Genomic DNA, 25,186 nt, shown 5'->3' with positions numbered 1-25,186 from the left:
ACACACACACACACACACACACACACACACACACACACACACACACACACACACACACACACACACACACACACACACACACACACACACACACACACACACACACACACACACACACACACACACACACACACACACACACACACACACACAGCTTGAGTCGATCTGCTTTACTTCAAGATAATGTCACAGTTTTATTTCCTAACAAGCTGAGTCATATCAGACACAAACGTATCTCGACCCATTAGCACATTTTTCACTTACAGTGGTGGTGATGGCGCAGTGGATATGACACGTGCCTTTGGTGTGGGAGATCAGGGTTCGATTCCCACTGCGATACATCAACCAACGTGTCCCTGAGCAAGACACTTAACCCCTAGTTGCTCCAGAGGTGTGTTACCTCTGATATATATAGCAATTGTAAGTCGCTTTGGATAAAAGCGTCAGCTAAATGACATGTAATGTAACAGTACTGATTAAATGACAACTTTGAAGTGACTATTCCACACTGACAAAGCAGTTTTAGATATTTAAGGATCCTAATGCCCTACACTGTTTACAGTAATAAACTGGCAGCAGCTTTGCCAGTAAACCGTTTGAGTAAGCATACTGTATTTTACTGTAAATAGACAGTTTCTTACCGTATTATTTGATTGTATATATTATTATTTCTCCCAGAATGCATTGCCATTTACAGTATGATCCTGTATAACATTAAAAACAGTAAGATGCTGTGAGATTTTGGCTGTAAATTCACATTAAAAAAGGTTTACAGTGTAGCAGTCTGCATCTGCTCATGTCCAGACTTAGGCTGAATCTCATTTCTCTGTCTTCCCCCTTCCCCTAACCCCTTCCCCTTAGTTTTGCGTGTTCACGTGAGACTAAGGGCTATCCCAATTCTCATTTTGATCGAGGGGTAGGGCTAAGGGGAAGGGGTGGATACCCCTTAAAACCAAGCTAAGTCCCCAGCTTACTTGAAACAGAGGGGCCTAGAAATGTAGGCGCACCCTAGTGGCAGCAAATGTAATTTGCAACTCTAGCCGGGCCAATCACATCGTGTATAGAATCGGTGGGCGGGGCTTAACATAACATCCGCGTGAATTCCCCGCTACTTGAAAGCAAAGAAGATGGCTGCTGCTGTTGGCGAACAGCGGTCTTTGGAACCGGCTTTGGCTGGAAGACTTGGAGTTCAGCTTTTCTTTGAGAAAAGAACAAAGAACGGCACTGAAGTCATTCTTAAAAAAGGAAGATGTGTTCGGAGTTTTGCCAACTGGCTAAGGCAGAAGTTGAATCTATTAACTAGCGTTGCTCTGATTGGTTGTAGCGCTATCCTATTGCGTGCAGAGAGAATTTGAAAGACAACCGTTTATCCCGCCCCTCGGATTGAGCTCTGCCAACGGGGAGTTCCCAGACCCAACATCTCGATGGGGGTCTGGCTTGTCAGGCTAGACCAGATTCCTTTAGAGTTTTAAAAAAATAAACTTTTTAAAGGGATTTTCCCTTGTTCTAAACAAATATCTAGACACAAAGATTATCTGTCAGATAATCGTCCCTTTAACTACCCTGGACTGGAACAAAGTTGATATTGATGGATGTAAGAATAACTGATTTCCCAAAGCTTCTGTGACACTGTAAACAGTAGAAGTATGTGTGATAACCGTCTCTGTGGTCCCTTTTATTTTGTCAGCGGTGACAGCAGACTGTCAGGCTCCATTTAAAAAGGCGGCTGGATCCCATTCAGATCAGTTGCACCGTTAAACCTCAGCACTGACTGTAAATCCTCCTTTTCACTGCGACACAGACAGTCAGAGCTCATAAACAGCTGACTGAGGGAGCTCTGTCTGCAGGCCAACACTTTATCTGTTTTAAACAACAACAACTCTGAATTGTTTGGCTGTTTTCTTGGTGGGTTTGCTTCAGCTGAGGTCAAATACTGCATCTTAAAATGAACATTTAAAGGAAAGGGAAGGCCTTTTGAAGGCATTCCTCTTCGCTTTTTGAATACGCAACTTTGGTCATTTTGTGAAAATATAGTAATTTCACAGCAGACTGCCAAAGTGTACTTGTGTCAGTCTAAAATGTGGTAATTCATGTTCTAATTTTTGATTTTTTTGGTTTGAGGGATTTTAGGATTGTACAGTTTTTTCACGTCTTAAAACACAAGTTTGGAAACATCATTTGGTTTCAATTTGAACAATGAAACTAAATCAGTTCTCTGCAGAAACCTTTGCCACGTTTCTTTTTCTTTTACAGTGTGGAAGTATTAAAACCAGCAGTGTGGGCATGTTGCCAGATCTGATAAAGATTGAACACAGTGCCTTTTATTTACATCAGCACATTCTCTGGCATGAGAGGCAGGACTGGTATAAACCACTGCTATCAGATGTGATAGACATGGACAGGGGCGTAGCACAACATTCTGGGCCCTGTATAAAGGCATTCTCTATGGGCCCCTCCATAGCTATCCACAGCTATTCATTCTAGCATCTTTTTGGGCCCTCCTCACATGAGTGCCCTGGGTACTCAGGCCCCTTCCCTGCCCCCCTGGGCGCTCAGATTCAACACATTCACATGATTAGAAAATATGATGTTGCTCGGCTGTCAGCAGGAGAGCTCCTTTACACGTGGACAGACAAGGAGCTTCTTCTAAGAAAGATACGGGAGCTCTTTCAGGTACTTTCAGTTAGGGGTGGGAATCACCAGAGGCCCCACACACACCCACAAAATATCATCACAATTTTAAACATATTGGGATTTCTGCCAAATACTGCAATTTATAACAATTTTTACACTTTTTCCCCCATGTTCAACGTCACTAGAGAAAACTTTTTTTTAAAGCCGTTTGATCTAAAAAGATAAATTTCTCCGTTTGTTCATATCACTTCAAAAAACTCAACTGCACCAACTAGTAGGACTGAAAAAAAGCAGATTTCTTTTCATTCTGGTACCCAAAAGTTTAATTGTCATGTGTAATTTATATATTTTTTAAAAAAGGCCGATACTTGGTGTCCTTGTATGGATACAGTATTGCCATGGAAAATTGATTGATTGATTTATTAGACAGTAACAAAAATAAATGCATAACAAGATGCCAACACAGTGACATTGTACATTTATCAGAACTGTCGAGGATAACACAAGAAAGTTACAAACTTATTTCCATTGTGGTCCTAAATATCGCGATACTATGCTGTATCGATTTTAATTAGTTTGATTTTATTTAACCCTCTGAGGGTTGTCTACACTCAAAAAGCGATATTACAAAATTTCATTTTTGATATTTATTTTTTATTTATTTTATTCATATACTACGCTATGCTTTTGTGAACCCAAGACTTTTGTGAACTCATTTCCAACACCGAAACGATTGAGCGTAGGTTTGCTTTCACAAGAGATTTGAGAAATATTTCCGCTTTAGAGCCAAATTATCTCTTTACATCTCTTTATCTATTTTGCGCGTCACTGTACAGAAAGTTGAGTTTGTTCTGAACATTTTGATATGAAGGGGGAACGTCCATTTACGTTCCTCTGGGTATAACGTGACCACGCGGACTGCAGGTTACTGGTGTTACAGCACTTCTCGTGGCTTCTGAAGTCCAAACAATTCTGATAACTGGCTGCAGCTTGAGGTCACCAGTGTGTGAAGCTCCTTGGAATATTTATTTGGGGTGTAACAGAACACAGATGTTTGGGTTTGGTACAGGACTTAAAATAACTTTCTACATCTCAGCACGTGGTCGACAGAGCTGTTAAGTTTCTTTGGCTGTTTGTCGGTTGTTGACTGTTAGCGAAACCACGCTCGTCAGGTGAGCACGGCCCACAGAGGTAGAACGGCAACGAGAAACCAGTAGATTACAGCAACGCTGAACAAGGAGCAATGGGTTGGAAACAAGTACGTCAAACATATTTACTCATCAGTGACGGCGTTACAGAGAGAGTCTGACATCGGAGTGAGTCAGACACAAGCAGCCTCTGACTGCTGAGTCAAACAAAGACAAAGAAACTACCAACAACCACAGGAGGTTTTGTCACTGTGGATCTGTGGCCGCTGCTGCACAGAACATAGAGTCAAGCATGATGTCATTAACTCTAACTTCTCACATTTAGAGGTATACACATACTGTTAGATTCATAGAAAAAAAAACGCTCCTTATGACTCCTGATCAGACCCAAACAGAATCTGCTTTCTTTCAGCTTAAGTGGAGATGTGTTAACATTCTGAGTTTTTATTTTAATTTGTTTAAAATCTGCGGAAAGTTCTGCGGAAAGTTCTGCCTCCGCAGACTCTGTGTGGCCTTGCTCATAATCCTCATGTTTGGGAATTTCCTCAGTATCAATAGTTGTCTGTCTTGTGGTTACAGCCCAAACAGGAACTGCTAACAGCTAGTTCAGCTTTCCATACCAAGTGCAAGTTGGCCAAAAAGTAAACACATACAGTCCTAAAAGAGTTGTAGCCTATAGCTCACTCACTGAGCAACATTATACACTAGTCTCGCATTGCCAGACCTTCCTCCACAATCGTCTTGGGCGAAGCTAAGCGTCGCACGGAGCAACGGTGCCTCTGGAAAATAGTCTCAGGAAGGAACTAGTTTTGGTGGAACATGTCTACGTTCAAAAGTAGTTTTAGTCGTGCAACAGAAAACTCAGATTGGACAGATAGTCTAGCTAACTGTCTGGATTTACCCTGCAGAGATCTGAGGAGCAGTTAACCATAGTCCTCACAAATGCACCGGAGGTTAGAACGCCAGCACAAAGAAAGAGGAAGGTAACGGACACCCGGCCGAAAAGGCATACGGCGCAATATCCGGCTGCAACGGAGCAAATCCCTGAAGTAAAAGGTGGTGGATATAGACTATACATGCATGAACATACACTGTGAGCTATGAACGTTTGAGGAAAGAACCCTGACAACGATGAAGTGTGTGACTGACCAGAGCGCAGAGCAGATCCACGGCCTCCAGCAACAGCTCCTGGTGTCCGACCCGCGCCATGCCCAGAGACAGCAGCTCCTGGTGGGACATCCTGAGCAGCTTCTCCCCGTCCACCTGCTGCCGCTGGAAGGACGGGATGTACGGCTGCAGGCTGTCGTCCAGCCCTGAGGGGACAGACGGAGACACAACACGCTGAGAGGGGACACCAAGGAAAGACTTTCATAAAAGCACTCCTGTGCTTTCTTTAGGTCGTTTAGGTTTTATTGACAGAATTTAACAGGCATTAGAATAAAGGGACTCAAGAAAACCACCGTCTACTTCCAAGTGAAGCAAGGAAAAGATGATGGATTACCTAACCTACGCCATGGCTATTCCCGTAATAAGTAAGGTTCATGTTTCTGAGATGATGAAAGATGTGTCAGAGACTCAGGGATTTAGTGGCACTTTGATAAAAAGCTACACAATACTGCAGAAGAAAATAAATAGGCATTAGAAAACACCTTTAGGGCACAAGGAGGAAGAAGATGACAGGAAAGACTTCCATAAAGCACTCCTGTGCTTTCTTTAAGTTGTTTGGATTTTATTAACGACATAAAAAAAAAACATATTTACAGGGCACAGCCAGGGAGGAAGAAGACAAGTAGGGGTGTAAATTACACGTTTGATCACGATACGGATACGATATGGATATTTACTGATATTGCAAAGTCTGCCACGATACGATTCAATTCAGTTACATTCAAAATATTTATTTACAAAAAGCAACTTAAATATGATTGGTCAATATCACTACTGAGCTCTTCCAGACAGTTAAATTAAAAACAAATCTACTCTTTTAAAAAAATATATACATCAAGTGGGAATTTCACAATAAAGACTTATGTTAAAGATGACGATATGTATCCATATTTCAATGATATTGGATAACTAACTACGTGTCAATCACTGCTCACTGAAGTCCTGGATCTTCCCAATCCTACCTACAGCACCTTTAAACGCCACATTGGGCAAGAAAATATAACAACCCATTTCCCCGTTCGGGTGTCATCGTATCATAAATCATTTGATTTGAATGCAGTTTTTTTTTTTTATTCTACGCATAATCAGCCAAAGTCCGCATATTTATGCGGGGGCCGCATTGCTTCAATCACTTTTTTTTCTCTTTTTCATCAAACCGCAGTTATTGCAAGTTCCTGCAATTTCATCGCATAAAATTGCATAAATATCCCGCATATTTTATCGCATTTTTTAAGAAACCGTGCCGCATAATTAAGGTTTTCTTTGCCCGCAACAATCGCAAAAAAACTTCTTCTGGAAGGACTGAAAAACCTTGACGTTGAACCTTGACCCCTAATGACAGGCACTGTGCACGTGAGTAAACGATACCCAGACAGAGTTTTCCTTTCAGCAGTTTCAGTGAAAGTCGTCTCGGTTATGATCCGTTCAGGTTTGACAGCAAACAGAGCTGCTGAGTCAACACGGACTTATTGACTCTTCCTGCTGATCCATCAGAGTTAACATCATCCTGCCGCCTCACCACCACCTCTGCTCGGGATCACTGCGGCCTCAGACAGACAGTCCTGCACGCAGAAGGTCCCCCGGTTTGACCCCTCGCATTCGTCACAACTGTGAACGGCTCAGTTGTTAATAAAAGTCAAGGTTCGGCCCAATATTACAGCAAAACTCCACCTTTATCTACCGTATCTACGTTTGTCGATCGCTCGGTTTGAAGGAGCTCTTGTTAGGGCAAGAAACTGCTAAAATAAAACACATCCTAAAGTTTACAAAAACGATTGAATATGGAGTCATAAATGGAGATAAAATTTGAGCATTTGACTTATAAATATTATGTAAACAGCTATTCAACATCTTTATTTGAGAGCTGCAATCGATTAATTGATTAGTTGTCAACTATTCAATTAATCAGAATGAAATTAATGAAATATTCTGTGATTCCAGCTTCTTAAATGTGAATATGTTCTAGTGTCTTCTCTCCTCTGGGACAGTAAACTGAATATCTTTGAGTTGTGGACAAAACAAGACATTTGAGGACGTCATCTTGGGCTTTTTGATCCACATTTCTTTTACATTTTAGAGACCAAACAACTAATCGAGAAAATAACACATTTTAAAAAAGTCTTATACTGAATTTTAACTAAAAATACAAAATCATCAATGTTTAGATACGTTAGTTCTTTAAAAAGGTGATGTAGGTAGGATTGCAAATATGACAGAAAGTTAGTTTTATATTATTAAGTCTTACCTACTGCACTTTTAATGAGTTCATCCTGCAGGACTAGCAGATGAGACCTGGGCCGGACCCTACTAGGGCTGCACGATATGAGGAAAATATGCAATAACGTTGTTGAATATCGCGATAACGATATTACTTAGTGATAAATAAACAGATATTTAAGTGTTCTCACTTCTGCTGCTCTCAGTATTCTGCTAAAATACAACAAATTGCTTGTTGAATTTGAAACAAATGAAAGGAAATCCTTTTCAATGTTCTTTTATTGAACAAATTGAACATGAATTCAGGAGTTTCGCTGCCATTATAAAAGGTTTAGGTGCAGCACCTGAGCACCTAAGCCACATGAATGTAACTTAAAGACTTTTCTTTAGCAAGATTTGTCTTTAAGCCTTTTTAGGGTTATTTATTTATTATCTGCTCAGGCTTTTCCAATGTTTAAGACACAGATATGGTGATGATAACGATCAGAAACGATGTAAAAAAAAGAGACGCAAAACTACCACAAAAGAGACAAAACGACACCAAACGACCACAGAGACCCAAAACAACCTCAAAGAAAACTAAATCAACTTAAAAAAGAGACAACACGGCTACAAACAGACGCAAAAAGCCACAATGAGATTTTTTAAAATGTATTTATTGAAAAAACGTTTTCTTGAGGAAGCACGACCAAACCCCCCGGCCAAATAAGCCCACCTAACTCTTCCAAAAACTCTGGAATTAAATATAAAAAGGCAAACACTAAAAGAGAATGACCGATAAATTATGAAGTGCCTTTTTTTGCGATTTTTTTGCATAACGTTGGCGATAAGTATATTGTGATGACAGATTGTGATGACGATACAAAAAACCGATATGTTGTGCAGTCCTAATCCCGGCCTTCACTCCCAGTGACGTCATGGGACTGTGAGCGAGACACCGCCAGCTCCAGGGGCTTCACTCTGCGCCCGACCCTGAACTTTGACCTCCGACCTCGCTGTGAAAGGCAGTAGCGGGAGACGAGATAAAAGAGTTCTCACCGCTGGATCAATGGAGGAGCATCCGCGGACATCCAGAACAGGATTCTGCTGACAGCAGTACGAGCAGTAGGGGTGGGAAAGAATCGAATCGGGACAAAAGCTCATGGCCCCAGCTCTAACGAGTTCAGCTCGGGGAGCGTTATGGAACAACATCGTGGAAAGGATTTCTAAGGAGGCCGACCTTTCTGTTAAAGAGTACGATCCTTTGTTTTTTTAAACATAAAAACATCTGCGAAATTGCGTTGGCTAAACCCACCAGACTCCATGTAAATAAACAGTAATTTTAGCATCGTAATACACACTTCATTCAAAGTGGACAGAAACAAAATAAAACTGAAAAGACGTTTTGGGTCGTCTTTCCACTTTTCCAACCATCACAACTCTAGTTTTGGTTGAAATAAAACACATAGTTTTGGAATTTACATGTGAGAATATGTTGGCTCTATACACGCTAAAAGTATTGTTTTTTTAATGGAGTCTGGTGGGTTTAGAGCTAGCGACCTCAGAGCTGTTTCTGGTTAAACAGAAAGATCTCAAAGAGGTTTTAAAGGTCTATCTCTGAAGGGATCCTTTTCTATAATGTTATCAGACATTTAGAATATTAATCTGAGTCAGTGTCAAAAACGAGCACTTTTGCAGCTTGTTTCGCTGCAGCGATCTTGCTAAATACTGGACCAATGTCAAAGATTGTTGTTCCCATCAGTCACTTAGACACAGCAACATAGGAAAATAAAACCGTAGTTACCCTTTAACTAATTTCATGATTAATTTATTTCAAGTTGCCCATTTAGATTTAAGTGTACATTTAAACAGCGAGGCTACGGTTGAAACACCTAGTCGACTTGTCTCAAGTTGATCCGTAACTATTTGGATAGTTGATCAATCGTTAAAGTAACTTTTAAGCAAAAATGCTGAAAAATGTACTCGTCCAGGTCTAAAGTGTTTATTTGCCTGCGCTTGAATTACACATTTTTGGGGGTTTTCGGTCTGTTGGTTGAACAAAAACAAGCAATCTGAAGAGGTTACCTTGGGATATGGAAACTTTTGACATTTTAAAGACCAAACAATCAATCAGAAGACATAAATTGCAGCCCTCGTCACCCCATAATGCAGCGAAGTCGTAAATCAAACTGCCTCAAATATCAGTGAAAAGTTCTTACAGTTTTAAAAGGTTTAGAGAAACTGCATTGGCATTACATTTACACACCAAGAATATCATTTTAGTTAACAGTAACATGGGAATTAATCCCCAAATCAAGCTGACATTTGTGCACTTCCAACTCTGTAGAGTAACGGCTCTGTGTTCGACTCCCACTGGGTTACCCTAAACTAAAATATACGCGTCAGTTTGAGAAAGCTTTTGCACCGAAGCGTCCACCAAATGGCAGACGCTGTGAAGCCCTCAGCACCGGATCAGCTGGCCAACACATATGCCTGAGCTGGTGTGAACAGGGGAAAGGAAAACAACTGCCCCTGCATGTGGTCATTAAAGTGTCCCGAAGGAACTCCGTGACTCCCGCTCGTCTTCAGACGGACAAGCGGGACAACAGATGGCCGCCACTCGCGCTGACAGCAGGGAGGAAACATTCCTCTCCAGCTAACTGCTGATGGGACACCTCTGTGTTGTCGCCAGCTCACACCTCGGACACCAAATACAACTATTAGACTATTAAAAAGGGCTTTCTCTGCCGTTTCCCTGGGGTTGTCAAAGACTTAAGCGCTCACATTTGGCAGAGGGATTTAGGGATCCTTCCTTTAGAAAATGTGATGTTTTTCAATAGAAATAAATCATCAATTTCACATCCTTTGGAGCATTATTATCACCATACGTGTGTCTGAAACGTTGGAAAAGCTAGAACAGATAGTACAAACCACCAAACAACCAAAAACCTTAAAACCAATAAAAAAAAGAAGTCCTCTGGAGACCAAACAACAATCATTAGATCTGAGTATTTCTGTCATTTAGTTAGTTTTGATGCTCACATTGATTTTACATTCATTCGGCTTAGGTGGTTCCCAAAAACGGCTCGGGTGCCGCACCTAAACCTATTAAAAAGGTAGGAAAAACCCTGCTTTATAGGTCTTAGGTGCTACCCAAGCCATTTTGGGTAGCACCTAAACCAAACAAATGCAACCAGTGAGTGAAATTTACTTTTTGACTCACTAAGCTAAGTTGGCAGGTTGATGAAAAAAAAAAAAAGAATCCACCAAATTAATAAATTGTGTTTTCTTTTTAGCATCACATAACTTTCTGGTTGGGGTTGCCAAAAAATCTCCACATACTGGCTAATTAATTAGTGGTGGCTGGTGTCCAGAAAGTAGGGCCGCACGATAGGGGTCCCTTTGTGGTAGTTTTGCGTCTCTTTTTCACATCATTTTGGACCATTATTATCACCATAAATGTTGCTGAAACGTTGGAAAAGCTCAACAAAATGAGCTAAAGAAGTCCAACTACAACCCTTAGATCTGAGAAGAAGTCTTTTGGTTACATTCACTCGGCTCAGGTGCTGCGCCTGAACCTTACGGTGGCAGGGAAGCCATGATTCCAACATATTTCAAACTAAACTCCTTCCGCTGTCGTCTGACGGCGTCTGGGGAGAGTTTGCGGTCATCAGGGATGTGTTCGTGACAGCCTGGATCCCGTTATTGACACCGGAGGAGGCCGATAAGCTCTCAGCAGCACAGCGGGGGCGGCTAAATGTCACGCGACAGCCAGATCGCCTGCTAATGAAAGCATGGCCATGCCGGGGCCAAGCCTCCCTGCAGAGCACGGAAACCTTCACAAGCAAATCAGAGCTTCTGCTGGGCTTTTAAAATCTGATTATTCTGTCAACACAAGCAGGAAATGTCCGGTCATACGCTCATTTGTGATGGTTTCGGGTCCAAAATCACCGGCTTAAAACTGGTTTGCGTGACTGTTTTGCCGAGTCGTGGGAATTTTTATTTTTAACAAACGAAAGCGTACTCTCCACTGTGTTTTCATAAAATAAAATCTAAAACATAAAGGCTTCCTGAGGACGACACGGTGCCAACATCCATAGCTGGATCCAATGTTCTCGTGAGAAATAAAATGTCATTAATTTATGGGACAGTTGAGGCATTTTTCTCATTCCACATTTTGAGCGTTGCAGTCAGGGTTTGGCGCTCGGCCCAAAACTGTTGGAAATCGGATTCAAACGGCCTGGCACGCGGCCGGGGTCCGAGCAGGATCACCGCACTGAAATACTGCTTGAGCGGTTTGTGTTTTTGGCTTCGGAGACGCTTCTCAAGCAGCAGGACGACTGAGACACAGCTAACTGTGGCTGTGTGCACGAACACTGCAAAAAATAAATAGCTGTCCTGTCCTTGACTGAAGAAATTCTTAGTCGACTAACAAATATGATTTTGTCGACTAATCTATTAGTTGATATAAACGACAGATCTGTTAAACTGAGTTCCTCCACAGAGATTCACGCAAAAGCACCACTTTAAATCTCATGTTTACCAGAGATGTGCTTCTTGGAAATAAGTCATTCAGCATGAAAGAAAAGCATAAAAGAATGACTAATGTAAAAAAGAAAATCTTAGTCGACTAAGACAAGAACGACAAATTAGTCAACTAAGAGTGGGCATCTCTAGCGAAAACTACTGACAAGTTATGTGATGTTAAAACGGTTTAAATACTCTTTAATATATGTAATATATATATATGATGATATGACTTTGTTCCCAGAATCTTTTCCTTCTGTCTGTTCCAAAAGGTTACAACTGAACTGGGGAAAAAGGGTGTTTAAGTTTGCTGCTCCCTCTACCTGGAACAAGTTACAGAAAGCCATGAAACTTAATGAGCTGCTTCCACAAAGAAAGCTAGAAACTGTCCCACCGACATCCTAAAATATGTCCAGAACCGGTCGTGGTAGAGTTTCAGCTCCTGTATGAGGCAGTGGAATCCTCCTTCTCTTTCTCCACCTTGGAACATGGGATGTACCCAATTGTACCAAGAGTGTGGTTTGTATTAAAACACTCCCAAAGAACACACATTTCTTGAGTGAAAGTACTTTGTTTTCCCCAGGAAGCGAACTCCGCTCCCTGGCTTGAAAGTCCTGTAGGTTAACGTTCGAACGTATGGTTCATGAGAACAAGCTCCCTAAACATATCTTTTAAGATTATAATCTACAGCATGTATAAAAGACACTCTTTGCACACACAGAATTACTACCACGTGCATTTTCAAAAGCTTTCCAGAACTTGAAATCATCATAAAATTCTCTCTCATGTTCATCTTTTAACGAGACTTGCGTTGAGCAGCAGAGCCGTTCCCGACCTTGTTCTGATTTACCACGCGTCTTAATCTAATCAGCCCATTTCAAAAGATTTAATCTCTGCAGAGCACTTTGAAACTGACCTCCTGTGTGTTGACAGAAGACATTTGAGTCACGAAAGCCCTCTGGAGACAGACGGAAGGGCACAGACACACTTCAACATCGACAACTTTCTCACCGACGTCCGGCCAGAGTCGGTAAATGTTGAGTCTCCAAACGATGACTGTGCTTTTCTTGATATTTTCTTGAATGTTGTGAGATAAAAGCTAAGTGGTGATGAACAAGTAGGGCTGCCCGATGGCCCGGGCCAAGTAAAACGCTATGTAGGTTGTAGGTTCTCTTTTTATTGCACTACTTTTTATTGCACTATTTGCACATTATCGCTGTACATTTCATATTTTATATATTATTACTGTATATTTGTTTTTATTATATATGTTTAAAGTATTGATAATATATGTTGTTTTTATTTGTTGTTTGTATACCTGGAGTGGTAACGAAAATAATTTCCCCCTGGGATTATTAAAGTATTTCTGATTCTGATAAAGTTTTTGACATTTTTTTTTTTTTCCCAAAGGTTTTTGTTCACATTTGACGCTTTGTGAGGTTTTATTTGGACGGTTTTAATTTATTTATTTTTTTTCCAACGCTTTTCACTTTACAAAAGTTTTTTTTTTTTACTTTCTCAATGTTTTTGTTACGTTTCGTAAGCTTTTACAATTTTTTTTTTTAAAGATTTTGGCATTTTCTTTTAAACATTTTGTTCGAACTTTAAATATATATTTTTTTAAGTAAGTAAAGTTTATTTGTATAGCACCTTTCACAGATAAAAATCACAAAGTGCTTCACAATAAAATGTAATACAATCACGATTACATCGCGGGCGCTTTTATAGGATTTTTCCCCAACTTTTAAAGCTTTTGGCTTTTTTTTTTTTTACTTTCTTTTTATTTAAACAACAAAAAATAACATTTGTAAAGGGTCCTGTGAAAATGGACTTTGGGCAAGTAGAATTTGAAAAAAAAAAAACTGACATTGAACCCTGTAAAAGTAAAGTAAATGCCTTTTAGGAAACTTGTAGGAAGAAAACAAGACTTGAGACTTTTAATTGAACCTGGTACGGATATTTGCATTTCCAGAAGCACCAGATTCCACAGTTTAGCCACAGATGTAACAAAAAGGTAATTTCTCCGCCTGTGGTCTGGTCCACTCTGGACCTCTGCCCTGCTGTCACTCAGCTGTTGCTGGGAAACTCTCTGTGTACCGACAGACAACAGCAGCAGCAGCTCAGGGTGGGAAAGTTGCACTTCTTACTGCGATGACAAAACCAGCCGGTTCGCCTCGAAAAGCCATCAGAGCCAGCCACTGCTTTACTCCGCTCAGTTACCTGCTGAGAAAACAACAACTTTACCGCAAAAACTAGGTATGGACCGCTGGCTGGTTTACCAAATACCAATGTTTACCAAAATGGGTAATTCGGTCTCAGATCAGATAGTGGGTTTTGTTTACATATGAGATTCATGCATATGCTTACATCCGGTGCTTTCCCTAGTTTTGTGGAAGACTTAAAGCCGCTGCACACCGGGGGCGTGACGAATAAGTGTGAAATAATTGCCTGCGAATATTTTTGCATCAAAAACTATTCACACCGGCAGCGATGCCAATTTGTGACAGTTGTTTGGTGCGAATTCGCGGCATTTTCTCTTTCCGGAAAAAAAAAACGAACAACAAAAATAGATGGATTCCTCATCATCATCATCATCCAGTGATGATGACTTGGTGGTCCTTCTCCTAGTTCGGCAAAGGAAGAGGAGATTTTGGGTACATCCCATGTTCCAAGGTAGAGAAGGAGGTGAGACCCGTTGCTACGGCACCGACAGGTGCCCTAACGACCGTTATCTACCGGACCGAATAGCCTGCGCTTCTCTCGGATGCTCCTAATCGGACGTTAGAGTCAACCGAAACATCGCTGCACGGGGCGCTAGTTAACACTACACTTGGCAGCAGGTAACGTTAGCATACCGTTAGCTAGTTAACACTACACTTGGCAGCAGGTAACGTTAGCATACCGTTAGCTAGTTAACACTACACTTGGCAGCAGGTAACGTTAGCATACCGTTAGCTAGTTAACACTACACTTGGCAGCAGGTAACGTTAGCATACCGTTAGCTAGTTAACACTACACTTGGCAGCAGGTAACGTTAGCATACCGTTAGCTAGTTAGCACTACACTTGGCAGCAGGTAACGTTAGCATACCGTTAGCTAGTTAGCACTACACTTGGCAGCAGGTAACGTTAGCATACCGTTAGCTAGTTAACACTAAACTTGGCAGCAGGTAACATTAGCCTACCGTTAGCTAGCAGTTGGATTTAACACAGTTAAAATGCTGACAGCTAAACGGTGTAAAGGTTTGTCTCTATTTCCAACACGAGACGTACGACAGTCTGCAGCTGTCTGAAAAACAACAGATGTTGCGTTCACTTGAAATACGCCTCGCCAGTTTCGTGCTGCATTTATTTTATTGTAAAATGTAAAATATACTTTCCCCATGCAGTGGTTGTTTTTGTCGTTTACTGGTGAAATAAGGAAGAGGCTCAATATTTATATAACTTTATAGAATTTGTTTATTTTTATAACTATTTGACTGAAATGGTTATCAGAAATAATTTATTTAAAAAAAGACTAAAATGTTTTGACTAAAACTAGACTAAAATGGCGAGACTTTTAGTCGACTAAAACTTGACTAAGATACCTTGAGTTCTCTTTTGACTAAAACTAGACTAAAATGGCGAGACTTTTAGTCGACTAAAACTTGACTAACAAAAATTTTTGGCACAAGACTAAGACTAAATTAAAAATAGGTGACAAAATTAACACTACCATACATGTTGTGTCTCTTTGTGGGTTTTTGAGTCTCTTTTTGGCTCCGATGTCATTCTGCGTCTCTTTGTAGTCGTGCTGTGGGTCTTTTTGGTCCTTTTTTGTTTGTTTTTTTGGGGGGGGGGGTTGGTTTTGGGTCTCTTTGTAGTCGGTTTGTGTCCTGTTGTGCTAGTTACAGTTAACACAGTCACTGCTTTACACCCAGCTAATGCTCATTTACCTGCTGAAAAAACAACTTTAACAACCACACAGCCAAAAAGCCTCGATGCTATTTGCAACAACTAGGTCTGGACTGATGATTGGTTTACCTACAGTATATCATTCCGTGTCAAATCAGATAGAGGTTTTTCTTCACATTTTATTCAAACTTTATGTAGATGTTTACATCAGACCCCTAAAAACATCTTAGACGGGAAGCCATGTTTATGTTTCTATATCCAGACTGATGTCATGAAGTGGCGTATGTATGACACGCCATTTCCTACGCCATTATTGGCGTGTTATCAAGACACATACTCGCTTTTTAGCGTGTTTACCAACGCTGTTTGGCCTCCATTGAATTACCTTGCGATTGCGCGTGAATTGTCACTCTAAAAGCACCACTTTAATTCTTGTGTTTACCAGAGATGTGCTCGTACGTTTCTTGGAAATAAGTCACTCAGCATGAAAACAGCATCAGACATGACTAATGTAGTACAGAGATCTAAGTTGATTAAGACCAAAACGACCGATTAGTCGACTAATCGTGGATGCGTAGAGATAACACGCCACTTGGCTTAAGAAAGTGGGCGTGTATGTTTACGCGAAGTCATGATGTCATGTTTCTATATCTTCAGAAATATAACTGCTAAAGCCAAGCCGTTTGGTAGGGGCACAGACTAAACAGTGTTGAAAGGCACAAACAGATGTCATATCTAACTGGCCCCTAAAAATAGAAAGAAAAAAAAAAGGTGCTAAATGGCCCCCGCAAAAGTAAATTTAGATAATCCATATTTCCTCCTCAACAACACATTGGCTTCCAGTCTAAAATGTTTTTAGGGTGCGAAAATGATCAAATTCCCCGAACCAAAATATTTCACAGAACTTTCTTTCTGTTAAGTTTGAACAAAATCTAAAATATAAACAAAAAAACCTCTCCGATTTGACACGGAAAGACTCATATCTAATATCAACCGATATAAAAACAAATACCTACAACCAGATAAAAGTCTTTTCTCTTGAATTCATGGTTGTATCTTTTTTTTGCCCAGACATTAGATTAAAGTCTCTGATGCATCAGTTCTTTTAAAACTTTAAAATCTTTCAATAACCTGGCCTTGGTTGACATGGTTACAGCTCAAACCGTCTCTTGAATTCCTGGCCTGACAGTAACTCAAATACTGCTAAGACACGTGAGGAAGAAGTCAGTAAAAAGGTAAAATTCCAGCTGCTCATAAACAGTCCAGTTAATCATTGGTCAGAAAGATCAAAACAAACAAGACGTTCGGCCTCCGTTTACAGAGCGCCACCCTGAAATCCTTCTCGCAGAAAGGCAACATTTGAAAGCTGTTTGTCATGTTTACTAATGCAGAAATGTGGAAAAAGTGACAAAGGTAGGGCTGCAACACAAATGAACGCGGCTGAACTCTTAATCCCCTGTTCATTACGACAAATGGCGCGTGTTGTGTTGTCGAAGCACAAACACGGAGTATGGACCCGACGCTCCTCGGCTGGGGGGCGACGAGAGGAATATTTACCCCTCCTCCATCACAACAGGACGAGGGTGGAGAGGACAAGTGGCAAAAGGAGCACTGGGGCTATTCATAGCTTCACTGGGCCTCTGTCAAACCCCTACACTACAACACACACACACACACTATCACACACACACTATGACACACACACACACACACACACACACACACACACACACACACACACACACACACACACACACACACACCCTACACTATAACACACACACACTATCACACACACACTATGACACACACACACACACACACACACACACAGACCCTACACTATAACACACACACAGACCCTACACTATAACACACACACAGACCCTACACTATAACACACACACACACACACACACACACAACACAACACTATAACACACACACAGACCCTACACTACAACATACACACAACACTATCACACACAGACCCTACACTATAACACACACACACACACACACACACACAATATGACACACAAACACACACACCCTACACTACAACACACACACTATGACACACACACACCCTACACTATACACACACACACACACACACACACACAGACCCTACACTAAAACACACACACACACACACACACACACACACACACACACACACACACACACACACACAGACCCTACACTACAACACACACACACACACACACACACACACACAGACCCTACACTACAACACACACACAGACCCTACACTATAACACACACACACACACACACACCCTACACTATAACACACACACACACACACACACCCTACACTATAAACACACACACCCTACACTATAAACACACACACACACACACACACACACACACACACACACCCTACACTATGACACAGACACACACACAGACCCTACACTATAACACACACTATGACACACACACACACAGACCCTACACTATAACACACACACACACACAGACCCTACACTATAACACACACACAGACCCTACACTATAACACACACACAGACCCTACACTATAACACACACACAGACCCTACACTATAAACACACACACACACACACACAGACCCTACACTATAACACACACACAGACCCTACACTATAACACACACACACACACACACACACAGACCCTACACTATAACACACACACACACAGACCCTACACTATAACACACACACACAGACCCTAGACTACAACACACACACAGACCCTACACTACAACACACACACACACACACACACACACACACAGACCCTACACTATAACACACACACAGACCCTACACTATAACACACACACAGACCCTACACTATAACACACACACACACACACACACACACAGAGAAAGGATTTCCTTGAGCGTTGTGCAGATTTGTGCTCAGAAGTCTCGTGAAATCAAACAAACAGGAATTGTGGGAGTTGACTGTGTGCGGAGCCGAGCCGTGCGTGTTCCCACTTTAACCAGTAGCAGCCTTCCCACTGGTGCAGGTCTACTGGAGTGGCTGGTCCGCACCGCCAGAATGGAAATGTATGCTTAAACTGGTGAGCCAAGGAAGAGGCCGTGTGAAATGGCACATCCAACCATTACATCCCCTATTATATTATATTCGCTTCTATCATGAAGTCCATTTAGACCTTTGAGGTGGCTGGAGCCGGGAGCTCTGACGCAGGCTGAACAAATCTCCCAATCTGCTTTACTAGGATCCAGTAACGAGGCGCTACTGGAATCACGGTGATATTACCGACTAACACAGCTCAGCTCTCACAGCAGCAGGAACGTGGGAAACCTTTAACAGATAAGCTCATTAGCTCATTTAGGTACAAACATTAGTTTCTCAGTTTTGTATCATAACAATTTAATACATTTGGGATGAAGACATTCGTCTCTTTAGCTTTTTTTGCTGGGCATTTCATAGACGAAACAATGGATAAATCCAATAGTTATTTACAGAAACGTTTAGCGAAAAAGCAACAGTTGTAATGTAGCTCTAGTCCACAATGACTTCTTATTATACAGTACATTTACATGGCATTACTTTTAACGGTGTAAAAAAAGATAATTATTTTCCTCATCTGTCAATCTGTTGATTATTTTCTGGATTAACTGATTAATCGATTGTCAGAATGTCAAGTCTTCGGATCAGTTGTTTTGTCCAACTGAAGATGTTCAGGCCAAAAATCAGATACAAGAAAAGCAGCAAATCATCACAATTAAGAAGCTGGAAGTGGATAAATGTTGGCAGTTTTGCGGAATTAACCAATTATTGAAATTGTCAGTACATTATTAGACTTAGACGCATTCGATTAGCATGAAAACATGTCCCAGAGAACAGTCGACTCAGTACAAATAGGTTATTAACCCCCTAGGTTGTCCTTTGTCCTTTAACTACTAATAATAGGCATCGGCATCGGCCTTGAAAAACCAGTGTCGGTCGATCTCTAGTGCAGTGTGTTTAAAAATCAAATACATTGTGTTCAGTGGGGGGGGGGAAACAATTGTTTTTTTACCCAAACATTTCAAAATAAAACATTTTAAAAGCTGAAATTGCATCACGGTGAAAATGTGATATTTCTGCTCCTACCGGCCGCTGTCTAAGGAACGCGGCTCAGTACACACGCCCTTCCTGAACGACATCAATGTTGCTCACAGTATGGGAGGCAGGAAGTGGCGCTCGGTGGAGGGAATCTGGATGCTTCCTCTGGCCCCCCCCCCGCTCAGTGAACTCAGTCTCACTGATAACACAAACGGAACAGCAAGGAAAGACCAAAACATATCTGCCAATCAGGAGAATCTATTCACATGTAGACAACCCTGGTGGTATCTACTATAAACTACCAGTAGAGAAAGAAGTATTCAGATCCTTTACTTAAGTGAAAGTACTAATACTACACTGTAAAATATGCTGTTACAAGTAAAAGTCCCAATCGTGTGACGATTTTACTATCTCGGGGTTTTCCCTGCCACTACTCCGTTTAATAACGGTCCAAACTGATATGAAAAAGACGGAAAACTAACACAAAAAGGGACACAAACTGACTACGAAGAGACGCCAAATGATCACAGAGATCCAAAACAACCGCAAAGGAAACAAAAAAAGGCAAAAAAGGAGACACCATGACTTCAGAGAGACTCAAAATCCCACAAAGAGACACAAAATCCCACTAAATTTATGGGGGAAATGCATTTTTTTCCCCAAAATACACGCACCTAAGTCTTCCACAAAGCTAGGGAAAGCTGTGTATCTGTGTGTTTCTGATGAGGATTTAACCCCCCAACTCTGTTAGGCTGCATCTACATTACTACGTTTTCTAGGGCTGTCCTCGACTAAAGAAATTCTTAGTCGACTAACACTTATACGATTTTGTCGACTAATCGATTAGTTGATTTAATTGACAGAGCTGTGCGCTTAGAGAGGTGGTTAAGACTAGAAAAGAACAATATAATGCTGCGTTACAGACACAGTTTTTAGCCCGTAAGTCACGACTTAAAGTCACGACTTAAAGTCACGACTCAGGACTTGGTAACGTTCCAGGCAAAGTCACCACAAACCCTTCTAGCTAGCGTTAGCTAGCGGCTACCTAACGTTGACGTTAGCTAGTTGACGTTAGCTACCTATGTTACTTTACGTTGCCTCATGTCTATTTATTTCTACTTATCACTGTTAATAAACGGCGTCTGTACAGCATCAACGGGGGTCGCCATTGTTGTTTATGTGTGTGTGACGTCAAAAACTGTAACTGGTAGTACAACCATCTGGTACGAGCTCACGAGTAGTAAGTTACAGGTTTGACTGCCGTTCCAGGGCGCTTTCACAGGTAGAAGGTTGTGAAAAAACGAGTTACGGGTTGCCTGGAACGCACCATTAATGTAGTTAATTAACCATCTGTAAAACTGAGTTTCTCCACAATTAATCATGCAAAAGCACCACTTTAAATCTTGTGCTTACCATAAATGTGCTCATAAGTTTCTTGGAAATGAGTAATTAAGCATGAATAAGCATAAAAAATGACTTAACTAAAGAAATCTTAGTCGACTAATCGACTAAGAGGTGGCAGCCCTAACGTTTTCATTTTTAAATCAGCGTTTTTGAGACAAAAAACGATCTCCGACCACACACGAGTTTTAGCTCCAGTAGCAGAACTAATCTCTTCTCTCTGGAACCTGAATTCTTCAAATCAAAAACCGTGCCCAACCCCTAGTGTTAGTAACGTTATTTGTTCCTAAACCAGAACGTAGTAATGGGGATGTAGCCTTCGTGCCTCGCTCTTCCTGCCGGACAACATTTGGCCACGTTCTCAGGGGAGGAAGGCTCTCCTCCCACTAAACAAACAACCAACCTTCGATGATCCGATGAACTCAGATCCTCCTCATCGCAGAGTTTCTGTTCTCTCGTCTTACAGGATGAGATGCTGCACATTTGGATTCATTCCAGCTGAAGAGTTAGAACGGCTCACCTGCACACAGGTGCATACAGGGGACGAGGCTACGCCTTCTACTGGTTTGCTGATAGGCTAGACCAGTCTCTCCTTAACTGAAAGAGAGACGGAGCAGGGACCCCCTACTACATATATTGTCGAAAATGAAGTTACATATTAAACTGGACCTACAGTAACGTGTAGGGTGGCCTAAAGCCTTTATACAATAGCTTAGTATTCTATGCAAAGCTTTTTTGTTGTTGCATAGAATACTAAGCTATTACAGTAAAATACCCTAATAATTGATGGCATTATTTTATAATTAATTACTGTTAATGTTACATGTGGCACAGTGAATCCTTATTAACTTCATCTGTTGGTGGCCACCTTAGTGACTACTTTACCCATAGGCCAGTAAGCAGTGGGGACTTATTTTTGCTAATAATATGTTGGATTCATGTTAAGACTTTTTTAATTTTCGAAAAAACTTTAAAAAATTATTTGGAGGCCCCTCTGCATTGACTCTGAGGACCCCCTAGGGGTCCCGGACCCCCTGTTGAAGATCCCTGGGTTAGAAGACAACGCCAGCAGTCTCAAAACACAAAAAGGACCAGTGGCCGGTTAGCTCAGCTGGTAGAGCAGGCACACATATCTGGACAGCAGCGCGCTGCACAGGCGAATGGCAGCTCTCTGCACGGGTGATAAAGAACTTGGGGAAAGGAAATGGTCGAGATGGCAGCTGTGTATGGACGGATACAGCTGATGTGGTCATTGACATTTTTCTTTTTTTTGTGAGCCTGCTCTACCTGCTTGTAGAGCAGGCTCACATATGTTCGAGTCCGACCTGTGACGGTTTTCTCCCCTCTCACATCTGAGCTGTGTTATCGTTAAAAAGGCGGAAATGCCCATAAAAAAATATTTATTATATATATATATATATATATATATATATATATATATATATATATATATATATATATATATATATATATATATATATTCAGATTTTCATTGAGTTAGGCCAGCCGATACTGATTTAAGCCGATTCCACTTTCATTTTTTCTAACCAGCGTTTTGCACAGATATTTTTTTGAACAGATAATGGATCACTATAAAATAGAACTATTTAAATTACTCTAAAGTGCAACGTTGGAACCATTTCCTTCTTTTGACATCCAATATACAAAAAAAATAAAAAAATAATGTGATTTTGGGTTTTCGGTGTGGTCCCTCCACGCCCTACTTTCTCCTAGCAGGTGCTGCATATTGTAAACTTGTTATCTTCTGCACACACGCTGAAGAATCTCCAAACAGCTGACATGCTGCAGGTTAACTCACCAGGTTCCCTACATGTGGGAGAATAGCGCCGACACGCGCCACACACGGTGGAAAAGATGAGAGAAAGAGACCGTGCTGTGGCGTTCGTGTGTGCCTAATGTTGTCAGATAATTGTAGCGTTGACCGGCATGAAATCGGCATTTACATACGATGGGCAACTCTGGGTTCAGGGTCTTGCCCAAGGACACTTCGACATGGGCAGGTGATAGGGGTGGGAATCACCAGAGCCCCCACGATACGATATCATCCCGATACTTATGCCACGATACGATATTATTGCGATTTTAAACATATTGCAATATTTTGCGATATATTGCAATGTATTTACCTTTTTTCAACTTCAGATTTTCCCCAGTTTCAAATGATGTCCCGAAAAGGACAGTTTTGTCAACATCTGTTTTATCTAAACACATACTCTTGTGTAAATAAACAGTAGTGTGCATCTTTTCGGAAGCAACACGCTGTAATTTTCAACGTCACTTCCTCCCTGCCGTTGAAGCTCTCTTAATACGTCCCCGCGGTGAAGAAGCGTGACCATGGTAACCCCTGGCGACCTCCGACCAACGGTTGTTTAAATATGTAGATATGTAAATTAGAGCGTCACGGGCATTACAGAGCTCCTCGGTTTCTGTTTGTCTGTTATGAAACGCTGTCGTTACTACCGCAGTGCATTGTGGGATATGTAAGCCGGCGTAGTGTCCAGTACGTTAGTGGGGGGGAACTGGACGCAGCGTTAGCTTTGGGATATTTTGTGACAGTTATACACCTCCAACTCAAATTAGCACCAGCCTTAAAAATCTTTCAGATGATACCCAGCATTAACTGTAAATTAATAAATATCTTGAGTCCCCTGCGAGATTAATCACGCTTTAAAAAAAAAAAAGGTCCAATGTGTGGGAATTTCTCCCATCTAGCGTTGAGATCCTGATTCACGGACTTCCCTGACTGACTATCCCTCTGCTGGGATACACCTCCAGCTGCTACGATATTCCAGGATTATTCCAGGAATTTGGATGAAGCGTTTGTGGTCAGGCGGAGCAGCTGTGGGAACCACAACGACTGCACCTCCCAACAAAAGAACCTGTTGCTTGACTCGTACACACAGAGAGACAGACAGACAGACAGAGAGAGAGAGAGAGACAGAGAGAGAGAGACAGAGAGAGAGACAGAGAGACAGAGAGAGAGAGAGAGACAGAGAGAGAGAGAGAGACAGAGAGAGAGACAGAGAGAGAGAGAGAGAGAGAGAGAGAGAGAGAGAGAGAGACAGAGAGAGAGACAGAGAGAGAGAGAGAGAGAAGAGACAGAGAGAGAGAGAGACAGAGAGAGAGACAATAGTCTTCGCTGTACTTGCACTAAACACACAAAACTAATTCAAATTCACTCTAAATTCAACCTAAAGTCTGCGAGAACATGTTCAGAGTGTCTGCTCGTCACTTTACTGATCAATCAATCAATCAATCAATCAATCAATCAATCAATCAATCAGTCTTTCCTCTATGTTCATTTTACCGTGGCGGCAGAAATTTTACCGTGGCGATAAGCCCGTTGAAAGCGATGTTATTGTCCATATTTTGGCACAATGTTTCTGACCGTAGAAGTGGTCATAGTGGATTTCTAACACTGCAGAATCCAAAATGAACGCAGCAGTTAGATACCAAACTGTGGTGAGAAAATTCACCGTTTTGAGAGAGTGACAGGAAACAGAGAGAACAAGCCTAACTGAGTCCTCCTGGTCCCGTTACATGACCCCTCTGTCTGTGTGTGTGTGTGTGTGTGTGTGTGTGTGTGTGTGTGTGTGTGTGTGTGTGTGTGTGTGTGTGTGTGTGTGTGTGGGCCTGTTTTACTATATTCGTGGGGTCTTAAAAACCGGGGAATACAGTATACTTGTGGGGTCTGCACAGCCTTGTGGGGCCCAAAATGCTGGACCATACAAGTTTAAAGGGCTGTTTGAGGGTTAAGACTTGGTTTTAGGATTAGGGATAGAATTAGGTTATGGTTAGGGTGAGGGTAAGGGTTAAGATTAGGCATTTAGTGGTGATGGTTAAGGTTAGGGTAAGGGTTAAGATTAGGCATTTAGTGGTGATGGTTAAGGTGAGGGTAAGGGTTAAGATTAGGCATTTAGTGGTGATGGTTAAGGTTAGGGTAAGGGTTAAGATTAGGCATTTAGTGGTGATGGTTAAGGTTAGGGTAAGGGTTAAGATTAGGCATTTAGTGGTGATGGTTAAGGTTAGGGTAAGGGTTAAGATTAGGCATTTAGTGGTGATGGTTAAGGTGAGGGTAAGGGTTAAGGTTAGGCATTTAGTGGTGA

At 41.5% G+C, this 25,186-nt stretch overlaps 1 protein-coding gene across 1 annotated transcript in view; it reads right to left on the bottom strand.

Annotated features, from left to right (window-relative positions):
• The window catches only part of cnksr3 (cnksr family member 3), a 68,125-nt gene that overhangs the window by 37,031 nt on the left and 5,908 nt on the right, over nt 1–25,186 (bottom strand). Inside the window, exon 2 of the mRNA XM_039782029.1 lies at nt 4,932–5,095. Coding sequence (XP_039637963.1) covers nt 4,932–5,095 — 164 coding nt within the window. The remainder of the gene's footprint in view (nt 1–4,931; nt 5,096–25,186) is intronic.

This window comes from Perca fluviatilis, chromosome 18 (assembly GCF_010015445.1).
Source record: "Perca fluviatilis chromosome 18, GENO_Pfluv_1.0, whole genome shotgun sequence".
In the NCBI taxonomy this organism is placed as follows: domain Eukaryota; kingdom Metazoa; phylum Chordata; class Actinopteri; order Perciformes; family Percidae; genus Perca; species Perca fluviatilis.
The sequence above is the reverse complement of the archived record's forward strand: the minus strand, read 5'-3'. Positions and strand labels throughout refer to the sequence as shown.